The sequence below is a fragment of the Perissodus microlepis genome, chromosome 4, assembly GCF_051167445.1.
Source record: "Perissodus microlepis isolate ML-2025 ecotype Zambia chromosome 4, ASM5116744v1, whole genome shotgun sequence".
Classification (NCBI taxonomy): Eukaryota; Metazoa; Chordata; class Actinopteri; order Cichliformes; family Cichlidae; genus Perissodus; species Perissodus microlepis.
The window spans coordinates 14,143,026-14,162,487 of record NC_140464.1 but is presented as its reverse complement, the minus strand read 5'-3'; the positions used below and the strand labels follow the sequence as shown (position 1 = coordinate 14,162,487).

Here is a 19,462-nt window from a genome sequence, read left to right as displayed (position 1 = left end):
TCTCCCTACTTCAGTGTTTGATGTCACCAATGAGCTAACGAATCGTAGCACTTGGACTTCCCAGTTTTTCCTCCCTAGCTCCTCCTCTTTCCTTAAGCCTTTATATATATATGCGCCCCTCACTACGTTCTGCAGAGTGTACAATGTGCTACTAGAGAGCCGGCAAACAGTGTACAGAGAAACAGCAAAAGAGGGAGGCAGAGAAGAGGAAAGTGTGAGTGGATTTCAGCTGATTTTAGAAGATTTCATCGGACATGCTCAAGCCATACCTGCTCAAGTCGTTTCTTTGGTCTCATACAGACCTCCTTCTCTTTCCTCTCCTTTTTTCCGCCTCAGTTTGTCTCGTTCTGTCTCTCCAGGCCAGAGCTACCTACAAGTAGGATCCCAGAAGCCAACGCTGCTGATCCTGTCAGGATACACCAGCCCACACAGTCAGGATGGGCTGTACAACAGGCCATTTGGCTTGCCAACCACAGCCGCAGACCAACTTGGGGCAGGAGGGTCAATCGCTAGAGACTGGTGGGGCCAAAGTGCCCGAGGTGCTCTCCTCTCTGGAGCGTCTATCTCAGGCTACTGGAGGAATGGAGAAGTCCTGGTACCGCTGCATTTTTCCATTTGGAATCATCTCTGTAGTTATCGGTGTAGCAGGAACAGGAGTGACCTACACTTATAATGACCTGCCTCAGACTAAAGTGGTGTCAGTTGTGCTACTCGTCATGGGTATTTTGCTGTTAATGATGGCAACTGCTTGTTGGACTGTCCACAAGAAGAAGAGAAGGAAAAAGAAAGAGGGGGGCTCATTCACGTCTGAGCAGTGTCCCCTGTAAGTGAACACAGGGGTATGATAGAGGAACTTGAAAGCAGAGACATGCCTAGAGCTGGGAGCTCAAGGTTTGGCTAGAAATTCTTCACTTCACCTCCCAATGCAACATCCCTCCATTCTCCGAAGTTACAAAGTTGAATTCAAATCATGTTGGAGATAGCTTGGGTCAAGAAATCAGAGTCAAAGGACAGATAAACATGACGCCGAAGATCTGTTTAGTCTGTGAGGTCTGCATCAGATTTTTTTGGATTGGCAATGAGAGATCACCAGTGCCTCACACGCTCTTTTATCATCAGACAGCAGGTGTCCGGTGTCAAAACAACCTCCGAGGAGATGTGCAAAATATGCATTGGACACTGCATGCATATTTACACACACTAACAGGCCTTTGATGACTTACGCACGAGCAGTTACAGCGGGAGCTCACACAGACACCTAACACGCTATGCAGAGCTGCTGCTGGAGTCAGTGCTGGCGTCACTAGGCACGTCAGTCACAGCATTCCTCGTATCAGGACAGGTGACTCTCCAAGAGGCCACAAACGGGCCAAAGACGGCAACCTGATACCCGGCCGAAAAAGCAACGCACCCACGTCAGCGGCCAACGTCATTCACTCGTCCTGTGACACTACAGCAATGTGTTGGGGGCTTTTTTTGCGCAATGAGAGATTGGAACTTGAGTCCTGCTGGATCTTACTGGCATCTGTGTGGACGATCAGTTGGAGAGGGTAGAGGACCTGCTGGAGGAGTGCAAAGTGTTTGTGTGTGCTCAAATTAAGATCCAGGTCAACTGAGAGACTTTTGGAATTTTGTCCTCACAACGAAGGAAAAAGAGATTTGCACATATGGCCATGTCCATGGCAAACAAGAAAACATTTTAAGTAAAGCGACATACCCTGAAAGGCCTTTTGTAGCTTCAGCTTCACATTACAAAGGACTGGGGACCTAATTATGACTGACTTAATTGCCTTTCTTTTCAATAAGTGAGCATTTACACTCAGCCCTATGTCTTTGTGGGACACCTCAACTCCACACAAAGGAGTCCAGGATTATTGAAGGACACTGCCCTAGGGGACATGCCACGGCAGGGACACTTTGACTGATCCTGCTCCCCTAGGGCCCCTCCCATTTGGTGCCTTGAGCAACCACTCATGGAAAAAAGCTCTGCCACATTCCCCCACTCCAAGAGTTACCCCCCTTTGCTTTCTCTCTTTACCCAACAGGACTCTTCAAATCTGTTTCTCATTGTACATCGCCAGCTTCTGACTTAATCACACTCATTTCCCATTGTTGTATAGCCCAGGAGATGTGTGGACAGACTTATTATGCTCAAATTAAGACACACACTTACACGACAGCCTCACAGTCCGCAGACATTCATGCAGTCTTTATCTATCTGTGCCAAAGGAATTGGTTGTTTTAATTTTTTCCCCCAGCTGTGGAAAAAATGTTGATTCAAAGTGAGTCGCAAAATCCTGTGTGAAAATAGGATACAAGGCTGTTCTCTAGTGAAAATTGAGTAATAGGTAGGCTCTTAGTGGCTCTGGGGTTTCCTTTTCCTTCACATTTTCTTTTAGAAAGAGTGAGTGAATGTAGCTGCGCTCAGCGCCACATCTGTGAATAGGTGCTTTCTCACAGGATGAGATAAACAATGGCATTTTACTCTGTCTTAATCATTCTCTTTTGTGTGACTGAATGTAACATGAGGTTCAAAACGTAACTCCCGCAGGGAGTTAGTGCAATGTATACAATGTATAGCAATTTCAGAGAAGACAATTTGTCTCCACGCGAAGGACTTTAGTGACACTTCTTTACCTTTGAGAGCTACTATAGATCACTGTTGCATTGATTGTCTCCACTGGTTTAGTCAAGCTTACTAAGGAAAATGTGTCTGTATACCCAAGGGTAACAGTTAACATCGAATGCCAATCCCACCGAGGACCTTTTGAAGGCCAACTTGCCAAATTCAAGGCTGCATCTGTCATCCTGCCCAACCTCAGTACACTTGCAAAGAGTCGGCCCCTTTTCTTTTGACATGTTTTGCGGCTCAGTGTGCATTTAGATGTTGTCTTGCATGCTAATGAAGGAAGAGAAATACAGTTAGGAGGTAATGGAGAAAAACAAGGAACCTGGGAAGTCATTCCTTTCACTACATGTGGCAGTGAGTAGTTGCCCCAGCAGTTAGATTAGGATCAGCCATCCTGAACAAAGCAGTAATATTGTCGAGAAACATGATGCATTACTGGAATCCATGGCGAGAATTTAAATTGAATAGGAGAGGAATAAGTCTTCTCTGAACCTTAGATCAGTGTGTTTGCGAACACCGGCATACTGCAAGCCTTTATAATTTTTTTTAAGGTAAATGTCAAATGCACAAAGCTCATAAAAGTATTTATAGGTGGGCCATTGTTTTAGTATCCTCTGATCAAGACAAGTTAAGATTTACATTACACGGGCTGTCTCGCTTTGCTATCAGAGCCGTTCACCCAGATTAGGGTTTGCTCTAACAATGATGGGCATGAGTTGTGGACAGATGTGGTGGACCTGTCACAGATGTGGAAGAGAAGGATGTTTGGTGGCACAGAGGAAAGAAAGATGGTTATTCGTCAGTTTACTGTGGGAAACAGAGGATGCCAAAAACAAGATAGGTAACGTGTATACGCTTATACTCTCGCCTCTGTATAATGCACATTATATATGTAGTACACTTTGGCTGCATTGTTGTACTTGTTCATTTTAAAGCTATATCGTGCCAGTATATTGACACTAAACAAACAAACAAACAAAACAAAAAAAAATGATGGAAGGTGACCAGAAATTGTTTCTTGTTTCTTGGAGATGTGAAGTGATTTCCCTTCTGCCTTCTGAAAGATTAAAGGGAAAACCTACCTCTCTCTGCTGCGGGGAAAAATGTCCCTCTCCCAGAAGACAGCCATGCTGTCAGCCTATGCTTTTTGTCACTCCAGCGAGTGACACAAAATACGTTGGTTTGTGTGCCCACTAATATTTGGTGCTGTATATACAATTATTTTTCTATTTGTACTGTATATTTCTACTCATATGTAAATTTGAATTGTTCATGTAAGCACTGTATTAAACAAATGTCACATAAGCACCTTTGTTTGTGATAGCCTAAAGGTAAAAAAAAACAAACAAACAAACCTTTATGCATTCATTGTATGTCTTTGTACTTGTTTGCTTTGGAAAGTTATTCAGAATAGTGTGAACCGTCATACCATTCAACTCTGTCCTGGTCAATCTGGAAGAATCTCTGACAGGGCTAAAAATACAGAAGACAAGTGGACAGTGGACAGTGGATACAAAGTAGACCAACATTGTTTTGGCTCTATTTCGAACAGTGTGAGCAATAATTACAACCGTCGCTCTGTTTTTTCACAAAACGCAAAACCTGTCTTCAGTTGACAGCCTTCGCTTGAAATTTCGATGCTGTATTTAGATGCGCTGTCATGTGTTGCCCTGCCAGCTAGGATGACTTGTTCAGATACCCGGGGATGAGGAATCTGGTTGTTAAGAAAACAGACTGGCCAACATCAATCAGAATAAATGACACCACCTACTGGCAGTAGAATAAAGTAGGCCAAGTACTCTCACTTTTTATTAAGTCACAGTTCTGCAGGAATTAATTTTATATTCCTGGGTATAAACATATTTCATCAAATTAAATTACAGCTGGGAAAGCGTGGGTGTGGAGGGAACAGTGCTTAGGTCTTGATAAAAGGGTGGGTAGGCCATTGAGGGGCAAAGTGCAGACGAGGTGGAAGTGGTCAGCTGGATTGCTAGGGTCAGCACGGATTACAGGAAACCAGACGGAAACAAGTCGTCCACCTCTTTTTATCCAGAACTTGGCCTCAAACCAAAACATTCAGCACTATTTGGCTCCTTATCAGACTTTGAATTATATAAAACTCAGTTTAATACATACAAAACAGAAAAAAAGAAGCAAACAGCACAATTTGACACAGTAAAGAGTCATCTGGTGTCCCATGACTTTATTTATACTTTATTCAAATTTCGGATCAACACCATCTGTTCAAAAGACAAATCCGGGTGTATTTAATTAGCCAGCGACTAAGGCTGGTTCCACATAATACCTTTGTAGCAGGAGGGAGTTACATTTCAGTTCATCTCCAGATATTATGGGAGCTGTTTTGGAGACTGTAGATGAAATTACACATGCCTGGCCAGACGGTCAGATTAAATCACAAGAAAAATGACATTAAGCTGCAGTCTGTGTGTAGCTATTGCAACAGAAACAAATGTGACGAGAAGGCATTGGGCTTAATCACTCAGAGACTTGAGAATACTTTAATAATCCAACAGTGACACAAACTAAATGCTGGTTCTTAGTTTTAGGTATTTCTGTATGGGCATCATCAACACTGGAAATTACAAACAGATAGTAGCAATCTTTTTCTCATCAATAAAGCTTGCAAATTAAGTCACTGAAATGTGAAGTCATCTCCCATTTACTTCCCATATATAAATAAACTTTTTTACTACCAATAAAAATGACAGATCTTGCAGTTTTCTGAGCACACTGAGCGTGGTTGTTTAGCTTTAATTATTTTTGTTAAGGTTCAAAGCACCACCGGATCTCCTCTCCCTGGTTACTTTGTGTTTTACTGAGAAAACGGTTAAGATTACTCTGAGTTTCTATGGAAACTGCTGCATCTAGCTGTGGATGTTACAGCCCCTGCCCTCTCTGAGGTCACTCCGCTACAAGATAATTTGATCATCCTGCACCTCCAGTTTTAAATAGCCTAAGAATGAGCAAATGAGCAATTTAAACACTTGTAAGCTCATGATTATAGAAGAAGAACGCCAAGATGTGTTGTCTTAATGCTTTTGTGAATTACATAAAAGTTTCATGTAAACTTATTTAGGCATTTTCCTCTTTTATTTAAAGGAACCTACTGAGTGGAAGAGGCAATGTTGAGCACTGGCTATTGTTAGTGATGATTAGATTGGATGAGCAGGTGATGTGTGGATCAATAGAGAGCCTGAAAGGAACACATGATTACTCTTGGGAGGTTACGCTGCTCCCTTAAGACCCTTTTCAGAAAGACAAGCAATGAAGAGATACTATTGAACTGAGACAGTATAGCAAATAACAGTGGGGATATAATAATCATAATTATAATCAGGGTGTCATCTAATTAAAGGCAGCTGCTTCAGAAGCTGAACCAGTCGCTAATTTCTTTTAGTTACATCTCTGTTTTAGCAAACAAATATAATCATATTACATATCATATTACAAACTCTCAGTCATTTTAAAACACACATTAAAGCCTGCTTATTCTTGCTGAGCAGGGTATTGCATTTTTTTTTTAATACAGTTGGTCTTATTTATGTCTATTGAGATTTATCTCATGATGTTTTATTGAGTTTATTGTGTATATTAGTGTATTTATTAGTGAGCTGGTTTAATGTTAATTATATAATATTTCGCATAACCTATACACCTATATGGACCCATACATTTTGGTCAACTGAGGTTGTTCTGAATGTCCTATAAAAATAAACTTTGATTTGACTTGGCATCTTCTGTCATTTCAAATATTTTACATATCAGGACGTAAAGAAATATCTAGCTTAATGTATATATATATATATATATATATATATATATATATATATATATATATATATACATATATATATATATATATATATGTACAACAGAAGATGATTAAAAAGTTACAATAAAGTCCTATCGCTAACAATATGTTTGGAGGATGTCTTTTGACATCCTTCAAAGCTGACGCTACGCACCTGTCCCTTTAAACACCGTACCTTTAAAAATTATTCTCTATCCAACTACATTTCCCACAGTCCACTGTTTAAAGGTGGTGCGGTGGGCATGCTTCTAAATCGGGTCAGCCAATTATATACCTTCACTAACGAGCGCGTACTTCGAAATGTCGTTACGTTCTCCAATGAGCGTTTAATATGTTACAGTTTTATACCGTCTGACCAATCGTCGCGAGCGTTCTTCGCGCTGACCAATCAAATGGCTAATATGTTGAACAAAGGCATCATCAGTGAGGACCAATCATATTGAACGTATAGTTTAAACGGTGAGCGCGGGCGGTCCTAGAGAGCATCTTTTGGGGCGGGTCCAATAAGTGAGGACGCGTGCTTGGATTTGAATTCAGGCAATAGCTAAGAACTTACGGAGACATTAGTCAACTATCACAGCAAAACAGACACAGGAAACAACACTGTAACACTGCCTATTTCGTTTTCTAGTAATTAGTGTGAGCATTTGAATGTGAGTAACATTAGCCAACATCGCCTCGTAAATCGCTACTCAAGAGTTGCATCTACAGTAAGACATCGCTGTTTGAGGAGTGATCCCTGTACTTGCAATGAAAGCAGGCGGTAAGTACTTTTTTCAACTTGTTCTTGCTAACACCGATATATGGAAATTACTATAATATGCAACAAGTGTTTGCGGTCTTACTTCAGAGCACTGAAGTTTGACACAGTTAGCATTGGTGATTAGCTGCTGCTCACCACAAACGTTAACTGGTATAGCCTCCGGGAAGTAATGGTAAATCATATTGGCAATATATCTATACAGGTAAAACGTCTCTTCTGTTAACTTTGTGAGGATTTTGTGGTCATTGAAAAATAAATACTTAGCGTTAGACTAGTTCGAATTTGAAACCTAATTGAAACTCATCGTTACTACTGCCGTGGAACTTACAGGAGGGAAATTTGGGCGCTCATCGACTTTGACTTTCCTCCTTCAGCTGCTCAGTTCACCGCCGTTAGATTTTTAACATCTGCAGAAAAAAAACATTAGCTTTTTATGTGTTTTAATACTTTTAAGGTGATGATCTTTCCATTAATTTAAACATTTTCCCACTCACTCACAGAGAGTTTGAGTAGACCACCCGTAGATGCCTTACGTTAGTAGTTTTGAATGTGGAGCCATGCAACCTTCATCTTGGAGTGCATCACTGTATGTCTAAATCAACTTGACCTGCTTTCAATGAAAGGCAAATATTAGTTTGTCATTAATGTGAGAATTAGTTAGCCAATCTTGCACTTAGGTGTGAAATTTTAAGTGATTTGTGATTTTGATTGTGTACACTTAAAGCATTCCTCCCAGTGCTGTTGCTTGCAGGGTGAATATGGGAAAGATGCTCAAGTATTCAAAACATTTGATGTGTAATATATGCAGTTCCTCTTTGCTTTTTTTCTTTCAGTTGTCCACTGCCGTTGTTCAAAATGCTACTCGGTTCCAGCACGGAAGCGGGTACGTAAGCGATCTTCTGGGATCACCTTGCTGTCTCTTCCTGAGGAGGTTCTTCTCTGTGTGCTCCAGTATCTCTCTGCAGAGGATCTCCTGTCTATCCGAGCTGTGAGTAAAAGTGCACACTCTAACACAGCTAAACTCTTTATTACCTGAGATTTCTCCTCTGCTGGGGTTCTAATTATTTTTATTTATTTATTTAAATGCCTGTTTCAGGTTCACTCTCAGCTGCGGGACATTGTTGACAACCACTCTAGTGTTTGGGCCAGGGTCAGTTTCAGAGACACGTGGCCATCCCCAAACACATTATGGCTTTTTGAAAGGTACACCACCTACTGTCAAAAGTGTACTTATATATATGTTGTTTGTCAATTTGAGTCTTTACTTTAAATTTTGTCTTCCTTTAGAGCTGCTGACAAAGGGAATTTTGAAGCTGCTGTGAAGCTTGGAATTGCATATTTATACAATGAAGGACGTAAGTTGTTGGTTGGTTCATGTTAGAGATTAAATGGGGAGTCGTATATAAAGACAGATAACAGAAAACCCTTTAAATAATTGAACTAATTGATTAAAAATGTGCATCCTTTCTCGCCTTCAGCATTGTTAAGTGACGAGGGCCGAGCAGATGTGTGTGGTCGAAAGGCTTCCCACTTCTTTAGCCTCGCAGAGAGCCTGCGCTCTCTCACAGCAGATCCCTTCATCTGGGTGTTCATCCGTCCGCCGTGGTCGCCCACCGGCAGCTGCTGCAAGGCCGTGGTGTTCGATCACCTCAAGGCTGAGTGCGCTAACAACATGGTAGGCTCAGAGTTCCTGTTTGACCAGCTGGGGTGCAAATTTAATCTCCATTGATGTCTGATTTGGTCTTAAAGTATTAAGTTGGGGTTTCTCTTAAATCATTAATTCAGACATAAAATATTACATAAAAATGTATCATTTTGCAACGTAAACTCATATTTGGTTAGCTTGGAAGGCTGCCTGAACACCCTGTCCCTAAAGCTTGGCTTCTGTTCTTCTTAGTTGACTATGATTTACAGTGCCATACACTGCATGTACAAAACTGTTCACCAATCTGCTTTTGTGATTTCTCTGCAGGAGAGGAGGGGTCCCCTGTTGCATTGTTTGGCCAAAGTTTTGCAGCTGTTTGAGGTGAGTGAGACTGTGGGGGGGCTGTATCTCAATCCAGGTGTGGTTAGACCAGTTTCTATTACCCCCACCCCCTCACCAAAACCTAAAACTGAGCTGATGTCACAGGGGCTGTTGGACCAGTTGGTCATTAGCACCACAGATGGAATAAATCCCTGTCATGCAGCTTCTGTTGTCTTACAGGCCTTGTTGTTTCTTCTTACTCACAGCTTCAGTATGCTTTGTTATTTACCAATGTGACAAAGCAGAACTATGTCACGAGCCTTCATATGTTGCAGAGACAGCATGTGGCAGACAGTTTACCTTTACTGCTATCATTAACCTTAAGGAACTGTGTTTTATTTGTCCAGGATGATGAAAAGCGTTCAGAAGCCATATCCATGCTGGAGGAGTCGTCACAGGCTGGCTGTCTACAGAGCTCATACCTGTTGTGGCAGCACAGCCGTAAGGCAGCTGTAAGTCAGGTTCTCTCATTACCGTGTTTCGAGATTTACTCTCAGAAGCATGCACCTTTGGTGAAGACAGCTGTTTGTTTGGGATTTATTTCTTATTTACACAGTCAGTCAAACGTAACCAGCTAACATAGTAAATGCTTTACAGATTCTAGAAAAGATTCTCATGTTGACTCCAATCATGAGCTTACTGTTTTGTTTTTGGTTTTTTTGGTGTATGTGTTTCAGATTGCAGATCCAGGAAGGTACCTGCAGTGTGTGCGAACCCTCAGGGACTATGCTGGGAAAGGATGTTGGGAGGCGCAGGTGCGTGATTGAGGACAATTCACCAACTTTCAGTTGGTTTCTTGTGATCGGTTTTCTCTGTCAATCTGTAGCTTTGTTCTCTCTTTGTACTCCCCTGCGGTGATACAAAAAAGCAGCAAATTGCTTTTCTTTTGACAGCCTTTCAGCTGTCATTTTCTTGCGTCATTTCTTGTTTTTTATTACCCGGGCCTACATTTCTCCAGAGTTGGAGTTGCTTATTGAAATGCTATCAACTAAAGTCAAGAGGGCTTGACAGATGTTGACGTTCCTTTTTTTTTTCCTCTTTTGCCCCACTGAATCACAAAAGTATGACTCAGCTAAATCCCAAGGTCTGTAATTACATCAGGAAACTAATACAGTACTAAACTTTGTTGTTGCCTTTCTAGCGTTACATAGCAGCAAGATGTCAAGCCTTCTTGTGTAATTATTTTAGTGCTTTGTCTTCTTCCCCTAGTTGTCCTTGGCCAAAGTGTGCAGCAGTGGCAATCCGCTGGGTTTGGAGTCGAAGGCCTGCTCGGATTTAGTCGCCCAGCTCTTCAGCTCCTGTAATCCAGCGTCACGGCCCTCATCTCAGGAAATCTTGAAACAAGGAATCAAGGACAGCATGAGGTAGATCGAACAGAAGCAACGTCATGATTTTACTGTCTGTTGATGAATATCTCTCTAGAGTCCCTGTGATGACTCACTGCGTGCTGATTATCCTCCCCTTCTTTAATGACATTAGTAAAGGGATGACACACCCCGGCAATAAAAGTTACCACATCGACTCGAGGTAGATGTGACCGAGTCTGATGCCCTGAGTTAACTTGAATTGTTGTTACCAAGTTTTAGAAACGCCACTTTCTGCTTTCCAAAGCCACCCAGTTTATATTCTTAAAAGGTTTACGATATTGATTATTATTACATGGTTAAAACTTGGCACACTGCCCTAATGCACCTGATTTAAAATTTTTTGTCTGCTTGTCTCCAGGTACATCCTGGTGGACTGGCTTGTGGAGGTGACCACAATGAAGGACTTCACCAGCCAGACGCTGCATGTGACTGTAGGCTGCGTGGACCGTTATTTGGCTTTGCGGTCTGTCCCCAAAGCTCGTCTTCAGTTATTAGGAATCGCCTGCATGGTCATCTGCACAAGGTAAGGATGCACACATACCATGGTTTTTGTTCGTTTCTGAATTATTTATTTATTTATTTATCTAAAAGGCAAATGTTTTGTAACTTTTTTTTTTTTTTCCTTTTCAGATACATCAGCAAAGAAATCCTGACCATACGTGAAGCAGTTTGGTTGACAGACAACACCTACAAATATGAGGACCTGGTTCGAATGATGGGAGAGGTCATCTCTGTGCTGGAGGGAAACATCAGGGTGAATACAACAAGCATCGTTTGTTTAGTGTATTGTTTAGTATTTGGTGCCAGTGAAGGATTTCCCGACCTTCTTTAATGCAAAGACTAATGCTTATGCTTTCTTGCAGAGCCCCACACTGCTGGACTACGGCGAGGTCCTGCTCTCTCTGCTCCCTCTGGAGAGGCGAACCACTCACCTATTTAGCTACATCTGCGAGCTGTCCCTGCTCTACTCTGCTCTAGCCACACCACCACCTGCTAAACTGGCCTGTGCCGCACTGCTGCTCACACGGGCATTACATCACTATGGTAAACACACTCACTCATACACACTCGTACAACGTTCCAGCCTTTTAACAACAGGGTGTAACTCAAGAGTCTTTTCAAACAAGCAGAATGTACAGGTTTAGTTTCGTGTTAAGTTTACCTTCATCTTAAATTATGTCTGTGTTCTTCCTCTCTGCAGCTCCTCTTTGGCCCACCTTGTTGGCGGATTACACAGGCTTTTCCAAGGAAGACATTGTTCCCCTTTCAGTGCTGCTCTATGTCAAATGGTACGTTTCTGTGTGTGTGTGTGTGTGTGTGTGTGTGTACGCACAACTAAACTCCCTCACATCACATCATAGTCTGCCGTGTTAGATTCACAGAGTGTGACATCAAATGACATCAGCGCAGCCGTGACTTGCACATCTTAAATGCTTCAGATCATAAGCTGCAAGTGTAATAAGAAATATAAAATGGGCATATCTATTTTGTGCTGTTTGCTTTACCCTACTGTATTTGATTAGTGGTTACTTGGCGCAGATCCTACTAAACCCTGGGTTATACTTGGTTACGGACACGGACAACTGGAGACCCGACATGAGAGTTATCATTCCTGTTATACCTCTTTGAAGCCTTGGACCCTCCACGTTCCAGGAACCCAAGAGAACTCGTGCACATTGAAATTATAAAACCAGATTAAGTCTTAGCATTATCTAGTATCCATGTAATTGGAACTACAGATGTAACTGCATAAACTTTACTGGTTCACCCCACCGACACAGGAGCAATCTGCTTAAAGCCTTGATTATACTTTGCACGTCTGTGAGTCGGCTCGGCCTTTGCATTACAGAGACTTAGCAGTACAATGCACTTAACCCCATGTGTACCAGAGTAGGTGGACAAAGTAGTACAACAGGAATGATTACTTAGCCATCATGTCTCCAGCTCAATAAACAATAAAAAACATGGACGTAGCTTCCACGTCAGAAAAATGAAACCAATGTAGAAATGCCTTAAACTTGCATTCTGCTTGAAGGCCACTAGATGGTGATAGCTGAAGTTGCAGAAAGACTTTCGATCCAATAGAAGTCTGTAGAAAAACAGCTTTCTGATTTGACCTCTGTAAACAAGTCTGATGGACTCAGTCATACATTTTGGGATAATATTAAATAAAAAAAAAAAAGGAAGTTTTTTGTAAATCTTGGTCATACCATCTTTCATAATTGAGGATTATTTATGGCGTGAAACTGTACACTCATTGGTAGGGATGGGTACCGGTTCTGACATAAACGGTAGTAACCAGACCGAAAAGCAGCGCACATTTCGGTGCTTTATTTCGGTGCTTTTTTTTTCCTGAGCTGTGATACACTTTAGATTCTAGCCAATCATTTTACGTTTCCGAGGATAGTAGGCGGGTCCAGGTACGTACGTTCTTTTAGAGCAGAGCTACAGATTAAAAATGCCCAAGGCAAAGCGGTCAAAAGTCTGGCTGTACTTCACAGCAAAATATGCAAACTCAGCAGCCTGCAACAAGTGCTTTAAGCTGATACTGTGCAAAGGAGGTAACACCTCGAATCTGATGAAACACCTGGCGACGCATAGCGTTTTTTTTAAAAGCCGAGAAATGCGCCGTATTTGATAGCTTGCTGCCAGACCTCACACCGTGCACATCTACTGCGGGTGTGGTGCCTGTTATCGGACCCGGAGTTAGCAACATCCCCCAAAAACCCGAAGAGGAGAGTCCTGGCCCCTAGCCCTGCCAGTGTAGCAGAAATGATGAGGATGATGATGGCAGCAGCAGCCGTTCTTCTCTGCGTGAGTAGCTTAATGTTGTTCGTGTGTAATTTACGTTGAGTAGGCTAACCACGTTATTACATTGATGCATGTAAGGTGAACTAGCAAACATCATCATAGCTACATGCGGCTGTCTTCTTGTTTGATGGCAGATACTCCCTTCACCCTGGCCAAAAAGGCTAAAATGACCAAAGAAAAAGTGGAAAACAGCTAAACATGAGAGGTTTTTGGACAAAGTTTGTGTTTTTTCCATTGATTAAGCACTGCTTCCAGCCAAGAGTGATACCATATATGCCCCATAGCTGCAGAAAAGGCTAACATTGTTATCTTTTTACAAAAAAACAGCTGAACATGAGGTTTTTGGACCAATTTTGTGTTCTCCATTCTTTAAGCACCGGTACCGGTTTGGCACCGGTATCGGATAAAACCTAAACGATACCCATCCCTACTCATTGGCTAATGAGGTTTCAACAACAAGTCATCAGCCAATAGATGCACAGTTTATGCTTCACAGACAGTTTATACTCACCTTTGGGCTTCAAAACGGGACTTTGGAAATCAACGAGTAACATCACAATAGCTATGTCCATGTTATATACTGTCTATGCGCCACCTGTCTGCATAGACAGAGCATAATCATGGTTTTAGTATGCAGAAATTGCTACAATTCCAAAAATTGTGCACTTAAAATGTAAATAAACAGAATGCAATTATTTTCAAATCAAATAAACCCATATTTTATTCAGAATGGATCACAGAAAAGAGAGAGAGAGAGAGAGAGAGAGAGTGTAATTTTAATGGAAATATTAGCTCATTTTGAATTTGATGGCAGCAACGTGGCGCAAAAAAGTTTGGATGTAGGGCAACAAACGGCTTGGAAATTAAAGTAGTACTTAAAAGAAACGTTTTACAATTAAATATGCTAATTGGCATCTGGACAGTAATATGACTGGGTTTGAGAAGGGGGGTCTTTGAGAGACAGTTTCTCATGAGTAAAGATGAGCAGAGGTTCATCAGTTTAACATTGTGGAAAAATATCTCATCATGTACATCATAATCCATATAATCATCCAATATCAAAACATCCTGAGAATCTGGAGAAATCTCTGTGCACAAGGGATCTTTCTTCTTTATTTTCTTCCTTCTTTTTTTTTTTAATGGCTTTGTGAGGTTTTCACATCATTGCATTTAGAAATTAATGCATTTCTAAATGCATCATACTCTTACTCGCAAAAAACTGAAGCACAAATTTCTTGCATGGCCTGTTTTTAAATAGTGAGCCATATTATTAGTCAGTTAATTCTATTAAAATGCTCTTTTTGGAGCACAGTCCAGAAGTCCAGTTAATAGATGCAGTTTGTGGAGGTGAAGCCTAGTATAACAAATGCTGCTGCTATGCCTCCAACTCCAGCATGGAGGATGGGTTTGTTTTTTGTTTTTTTTCTTTCTTTTGTTTTTTTCTTTAATAAATCGCCCCACAGTAGGGTTGTGATGAAGGAAGAAACTATCCATAGAGGCCATAACAGTTTGTAGCGGGCAGTAAATCTGCTTTTAAACTTTAAAATGTGATATTTTAACAAGAGCAGCCTGTGGGGAATGACTTGTTTTTTGGAGTCATACTTAAGTGGCAATTAGAAGGATTGCAGTTTTTGGCACTTCTTTATTGGCTTGACTTTTCAGCCCTGGAGGCTGCGTCTTGCTTGTAGCTTGTTGTTAATTACAGGTTGTTCGGCTGAGGGACTTATAACTCTTTATGTACTTAAGAAATTGTTATTGTAAAACAAGAAGCAACGCTAAGTTAAGAAAAGCGGGGGGAAAAATCAGCATTGGCAAAGTAAGGAGTGGGCTAATGTGCTGACTGAAAGCAGATGACCAAAACTTCCTGTTTTGTCTTTGGGTTATTCTTTATCAATGCGTTTTTTTCCCAGCTGTCACTTATGATAATTGGTGGTTTCGATATTACAGTTCGTCCATGTTAGGAGAAAAGAGATTTACCTGCATGCACCTAAACCCTGCTCAAACGTGATTGGTCGATGGAACTCCAAAATTACAAGCAAACTGTAAAATTGCTATTGACGTGCACCCATGGCCAATAATCTCACCAGTTTCTCTCCTATTATTGGATCTCACAAATTAATAAAACAAATGCCTGTTCAGCTGTTTATTTACAGCTCAGCAGCTTTACAGAACCTACACTGTAGAAGACGAGCCAAAAACGTATTTCCCTGTTGCCTCACTGTGCTTTCCTCGATTGGAAGATAACAAGAATTGATTGATGACTCTGGCCAAAGAAAGTGATTGGCCGTGAGGGTTTTAAAGCAAAACCAAAGTGGAGAGAGTGCCAGAGTCTTATAGACAGAGGGAAGCATTTGGACTATTGATGTGGAGGTGGTTGGATGTGGGTGTGTGTGTGTGGGTGACCAGTGAATCAGCAACTGAGTCACAGAAACGTGCCTCGGGGTGAGTCACTTTGATAGGTGAGCATCGTATCAACAAACTGTAATTCGCAAATGGACAAGTAACAAGATTTGTCCCCAAGAGATGATTGAAGTGTTGCTGCAAGTAAACTGGATCATACTCAGGTCTTGTGTTTTTTCCTCTGCTTCCCCCGCCCTGTCTGTCTTCAGTTTCAGTCAAGATGTTCCCAAAGATTACAGGCACGTCTCTCTCACTGGTGTCAAGCAACGGTTTGAAGACGAGGCCTACCACCACATCAGCAAAGATAAGGTACTGCGCTAGTAATTATTATTATTATTATTATTATTATTATTATTATTATTAATAATTGTCTTAATTTTATAAAAAAGGGTTAGGCATGGTTAAGGCATATCTTGCTGTGGTTTTTCTGAATGAATTTTTTTTCCTCCCCTTCATGGTTTCAACAAGGTGATGGATTTTAAAGAGCTCTGCCAGATCCTGGAGATTCCTGAGGTGGAGCCTCAGATGGAGCCTCCCAGTCCCACTGGTCAGCCAGCGGACATCCATACCTTCCTGGCCTCTCCATCAAGCGACAGCAAGAAGTAAGCAGGGTCTGAATGTGTAGAGACACATCATTAGCTTTTTCTTTTTTTTTTGTTAAATTAATGAACTGAACAAATGTTCATGTATTTATTCTGCCTCATGAACTATAATTTTATAAATGTGGCCATAATTGTGAGTAATGTGGCATTTATTTTCTCTTTCCATGACTGTGAAAATCGGTACTAATTGGCCACCCAGTAAAAACATTTGCTGCGCAAATGCGCAATGTACCCTGTGCGAGCAATCAAATGATCTTAGATAAGTGTACTGACTACATCAGCAAAGACCAGGGAACAGTTCCTATTAAAGCTCCAGTATGTAACATGATGTGGCATGTGTAGCACCCAGTTTTGCATCATGTGCAGGATGTATATAGAAAATCAATACAAGCTTAGTAGAGTGCTGGTGTGATGGGATTTAGGACATGCGGAGAATTGAGACACGCCCTGCCTCTTTCCTTGCTCATTTAGCAGCTCTTATCGCGGCTGAGTCACCTGTGTGCCGTGGCGAACTGACTCGTGAAGCATCTTGACCAGAAGGTGTTTGTTTTTGTGCCATCTGCGAGAAGTTCCCGTGACTCACAGCAACCCCTCTGCTTGTCCCACTGTTTTTCCGAAGGAGACACGATGACAGCATGCAGGCGCACCGAGGCAGCTTTGTGGCCACGCCCACTGCAGAACTATCAAATCAGGAGGAGAAGCTGCTGGGCGACATCCTGGATTGGAGCCTGGACACTTCCTGCTCCGGTTATGAGGGGGACAGGGAGGAAGAAAGCGAGGGAGAGAGAGAGGATGATTGTGAGTATGAGGGAGGGGTAGGGCACGCTTAATGCAGTGCTGATTACCAGCAGGCTCAAATTCTTTAATGCATTTAAATGAGCTAAACTATATGAAGAGGAGAATAATGCCTGAGTTCATCTTCGGTAAGACATAATTTAAATGGAGATGACTAAGCAGCACTTTCTTTTCTTTTTTTTCCCCAATAGGTTCCATGATATCCATCAAGCTGGATCCGCTTACTGATGCAGGCGAAAGGGGGGAGCACTGCCGAGCTCTATCCAGCGATGAGGACAGCTTCTGTGAAGCAAGGAGGGAGGTGAACAAGGATTCCCAAGGCCAAGAGCCCGTTTCCCTCTCTAAAGACCTTCACAGTTCAGGATATTCCTCAGTCCAGAGTGTAAGCCCCTCATCTACATGCTCCTCCTCCTCCTACTCATCGTCTCTCAGGGCTTGCACATTCAAGACCTTTACCACTTCTCTGGGTGCTGCTTCTTCCAATGCCCAGCCAGGCTTCCGCCTCTTAGTTCCCATGCAGAGGCCTCGGGGCACATCTAGCAAACAAGTAAAAAGGAAGAACACAGCGGCTCACAGTGGATGCGAGGTGGAGAGAGAAGAGGAGGAAGAAGAGTATTCTGCCAGTGCAGGGTTTCTGAGCCTATAGACCATGGTTATTTTGATGGCCTCAGACTTTTCACACTTTAAAAAAACACACAAAAAAAAAAAAAAATTCCAGCACTTTTCAATATTGCAGACTGACTCATGTCAGCCTGCACTGGTCTGTCAATCACCACAAGATCTAGAGACTTGGCTCAAGGAGAAGTAAGGGAAAGACAAACGTCTGTATATGAATAAAATAGAAACATGCCTTCTATTGTGTTACATTTCATTTACATGTTTACAGGCTTGCAGCAATTAAATACCTCCAGTAAACAACGACTCACACTCAGCTCTGATACCACTGGAAAATAACTTGCCTTTCCTCAGGACCCTGGTACAATGGTTGCCATTTCAGCTATTTTTACAGTCTCCTACAACGACCTATCTCAGATCACGCTGGATAGTTGTAATAAGTGAAACCTCATGGATATGTTTTGTTTTGTTTTTTTGGGGGGGTGTATTGTTTTGGTTGCTGATATGCACTGTCTGTACAAGAAGTAAGCTTGTATTTTGGTGAATTTCATACATAGGTGACCACTGTCATCTACTTAATGGATCGTCAATGATTGTTTGCCTTCACGTTCACTTTTGTTCTTTGCCAAAGGTACTGTGGTGGTGGTGTCTGTTTTACTTGTTTCAGGGGCATCTACCTTCAGAGAAGCAGAGCTGTGAAATGACTCATTTGGTGAACTGCATCCTCTGTAGTCTTGTAACTATACACCAGTTGTGCTGTGTATAAATTTTTATTCTGTTTTAATGTTTTGATCAGTGTTAAGACCTGTAACACTAATCACATCAGGTGGTAAATGTTGGGTTTTTCATACACTATACATTTGTGAAGTTTTGCCAATGACCAAGAACCACCAGCCGAACAACTATTGTGCAAATGTTTGGTGTGGCGTGGTTGTAACTTATTTTTGCGCAGACCTGACGCACCACCCAGCGCAACACAGAACTCTAAGATGATGTGAAAATGTGCTTTACTCACTTTTCTTTCTTTCTCCATCTGTATAAGGTCTAGCACTTTAATTATCACAGAAGGGAGGGTGGTTCAATCAATGTAACAACTTTCCACGCTTGAACAATCAGTACTAAAGTGGTTTTTAATGCATTAGTGTTTCTGTCGTTGACGCAAATGGAAGTTTTTTGGGTTTTTTTTTTACACTAAACAAGTTTTTGTTTTTTGTCTTTTCTTTCTGGGGTTTTCACTGAATTTCATCCCTCATTCAGGACGACCAGTACATGATGTTGAAAGGATTGTGACTGACTGTAAATACATTTTAAACTGTTACTTCAGACTGGTTATAGCCTGTGTTGTTTTTTTTTGTGTTTTTTTTTAATGTACATAGTGTTTTTATGTATAAATGAGAAAAAAGAACAAAGAAAATGCCACTACTTGAAATTTTATTTGCTTCATTCCAAAAAAAGGCAGTTTTCTTTGAAATTGTTTTTAGTGTGTTCTCAGTAGACATTTGATGTGAATATGTACTTTTTTTTTTTTTCTTTTTTCAAATAAATCAAGACATCATGGCGCATCTAAGTGTCACCTTTGAAGCACTGCACATTTGCACAGTAAAATCTTATTTCACATTAGC

General features: G+C 41.5%; 2 protein-coding genes across 2 annotated transcripts; both read left to right on the top strand.

Moving 5' to 3' along the window:
* The first annotated feature begins 120 nt into the window (after positions 1-120).
* Positions 121-6,026, top strand: LOC146388559 (uncharacterized). The gene is made up of 2 exons (XM_084925935.1): positions 121-214; positions 360-6,026. The coding sequence occupies exon 2, from the start codon at positions 438-440 to the stop codon at positions 825-827; it is 390 nt and encodes a 129-aa protein (XP_084782061.1). The 5' UTR covers positions 121-214; positions 360-437; the 3' UTR covers positions 828-6,026.
* A 917-nt stretch (positions 6,027-6,943) lies between these two features.
* ccnf (cyclin F) lies at positions 6,944-19,402 on the top strand. Its single transcript, XM_084925934.1, has 17 exons — positions 6,944-7,224; positions 8,058-8,212; positions 8,321-8,427; positions 8,512-8,579; positions 8,703-8,899; positions 9,197-9,250; positions 9,598-9,702; positions 9,928-10,005; positions 10,460-10,614; positions 10,976-11,140; positions 11,248-11,371; positions 11,481-11,661; positions 11,819-11,906; positions 16,038-16,137; positions 16,297-16,430; positions 17,050-17,228; positions 17,417-19,402. Exons 1-17 carry the CDS (start codon positions 7,212-7,214, stop codon positions 17,869-17,871), a joined length of 2,358 nt encoding a protein of 785 aa, XP_084782060.1. The 5' UTR covers positions 6,944-7,211; the 3' UTR covers positions 17,872-19,402.
* The last annotated feature ends 60 nt before the right edge of the window (positions 19,403-19,462 follow it).

Bases quoted from the DNA above. Each gene is read 5' to 3' on its own strand.
- LOC146388559 (XM_084925935.1), top strand. From the start codon at position 438: ATGGGCTGTACAACAGGCCATTTGGCTTGCCAACCACAGCCGCAGACC.
- ccnf (XM_084925934.1), top strand. The intron at 9,703-9,927 runs GTAAGTCAGGTT...TATGTGTTTCAG, and splicing joins AGCACAGCCGTAAGGCAGCT to ATTGCAGATCCAGGAAGGTA. The intron at 16,431-17,049 runs GTAAGCAGGGTC...GTTTTTCCGAAG, and splicing joins CCATCAAGCGACAGCAAGAA to GAGACACGATGACAGCATGC.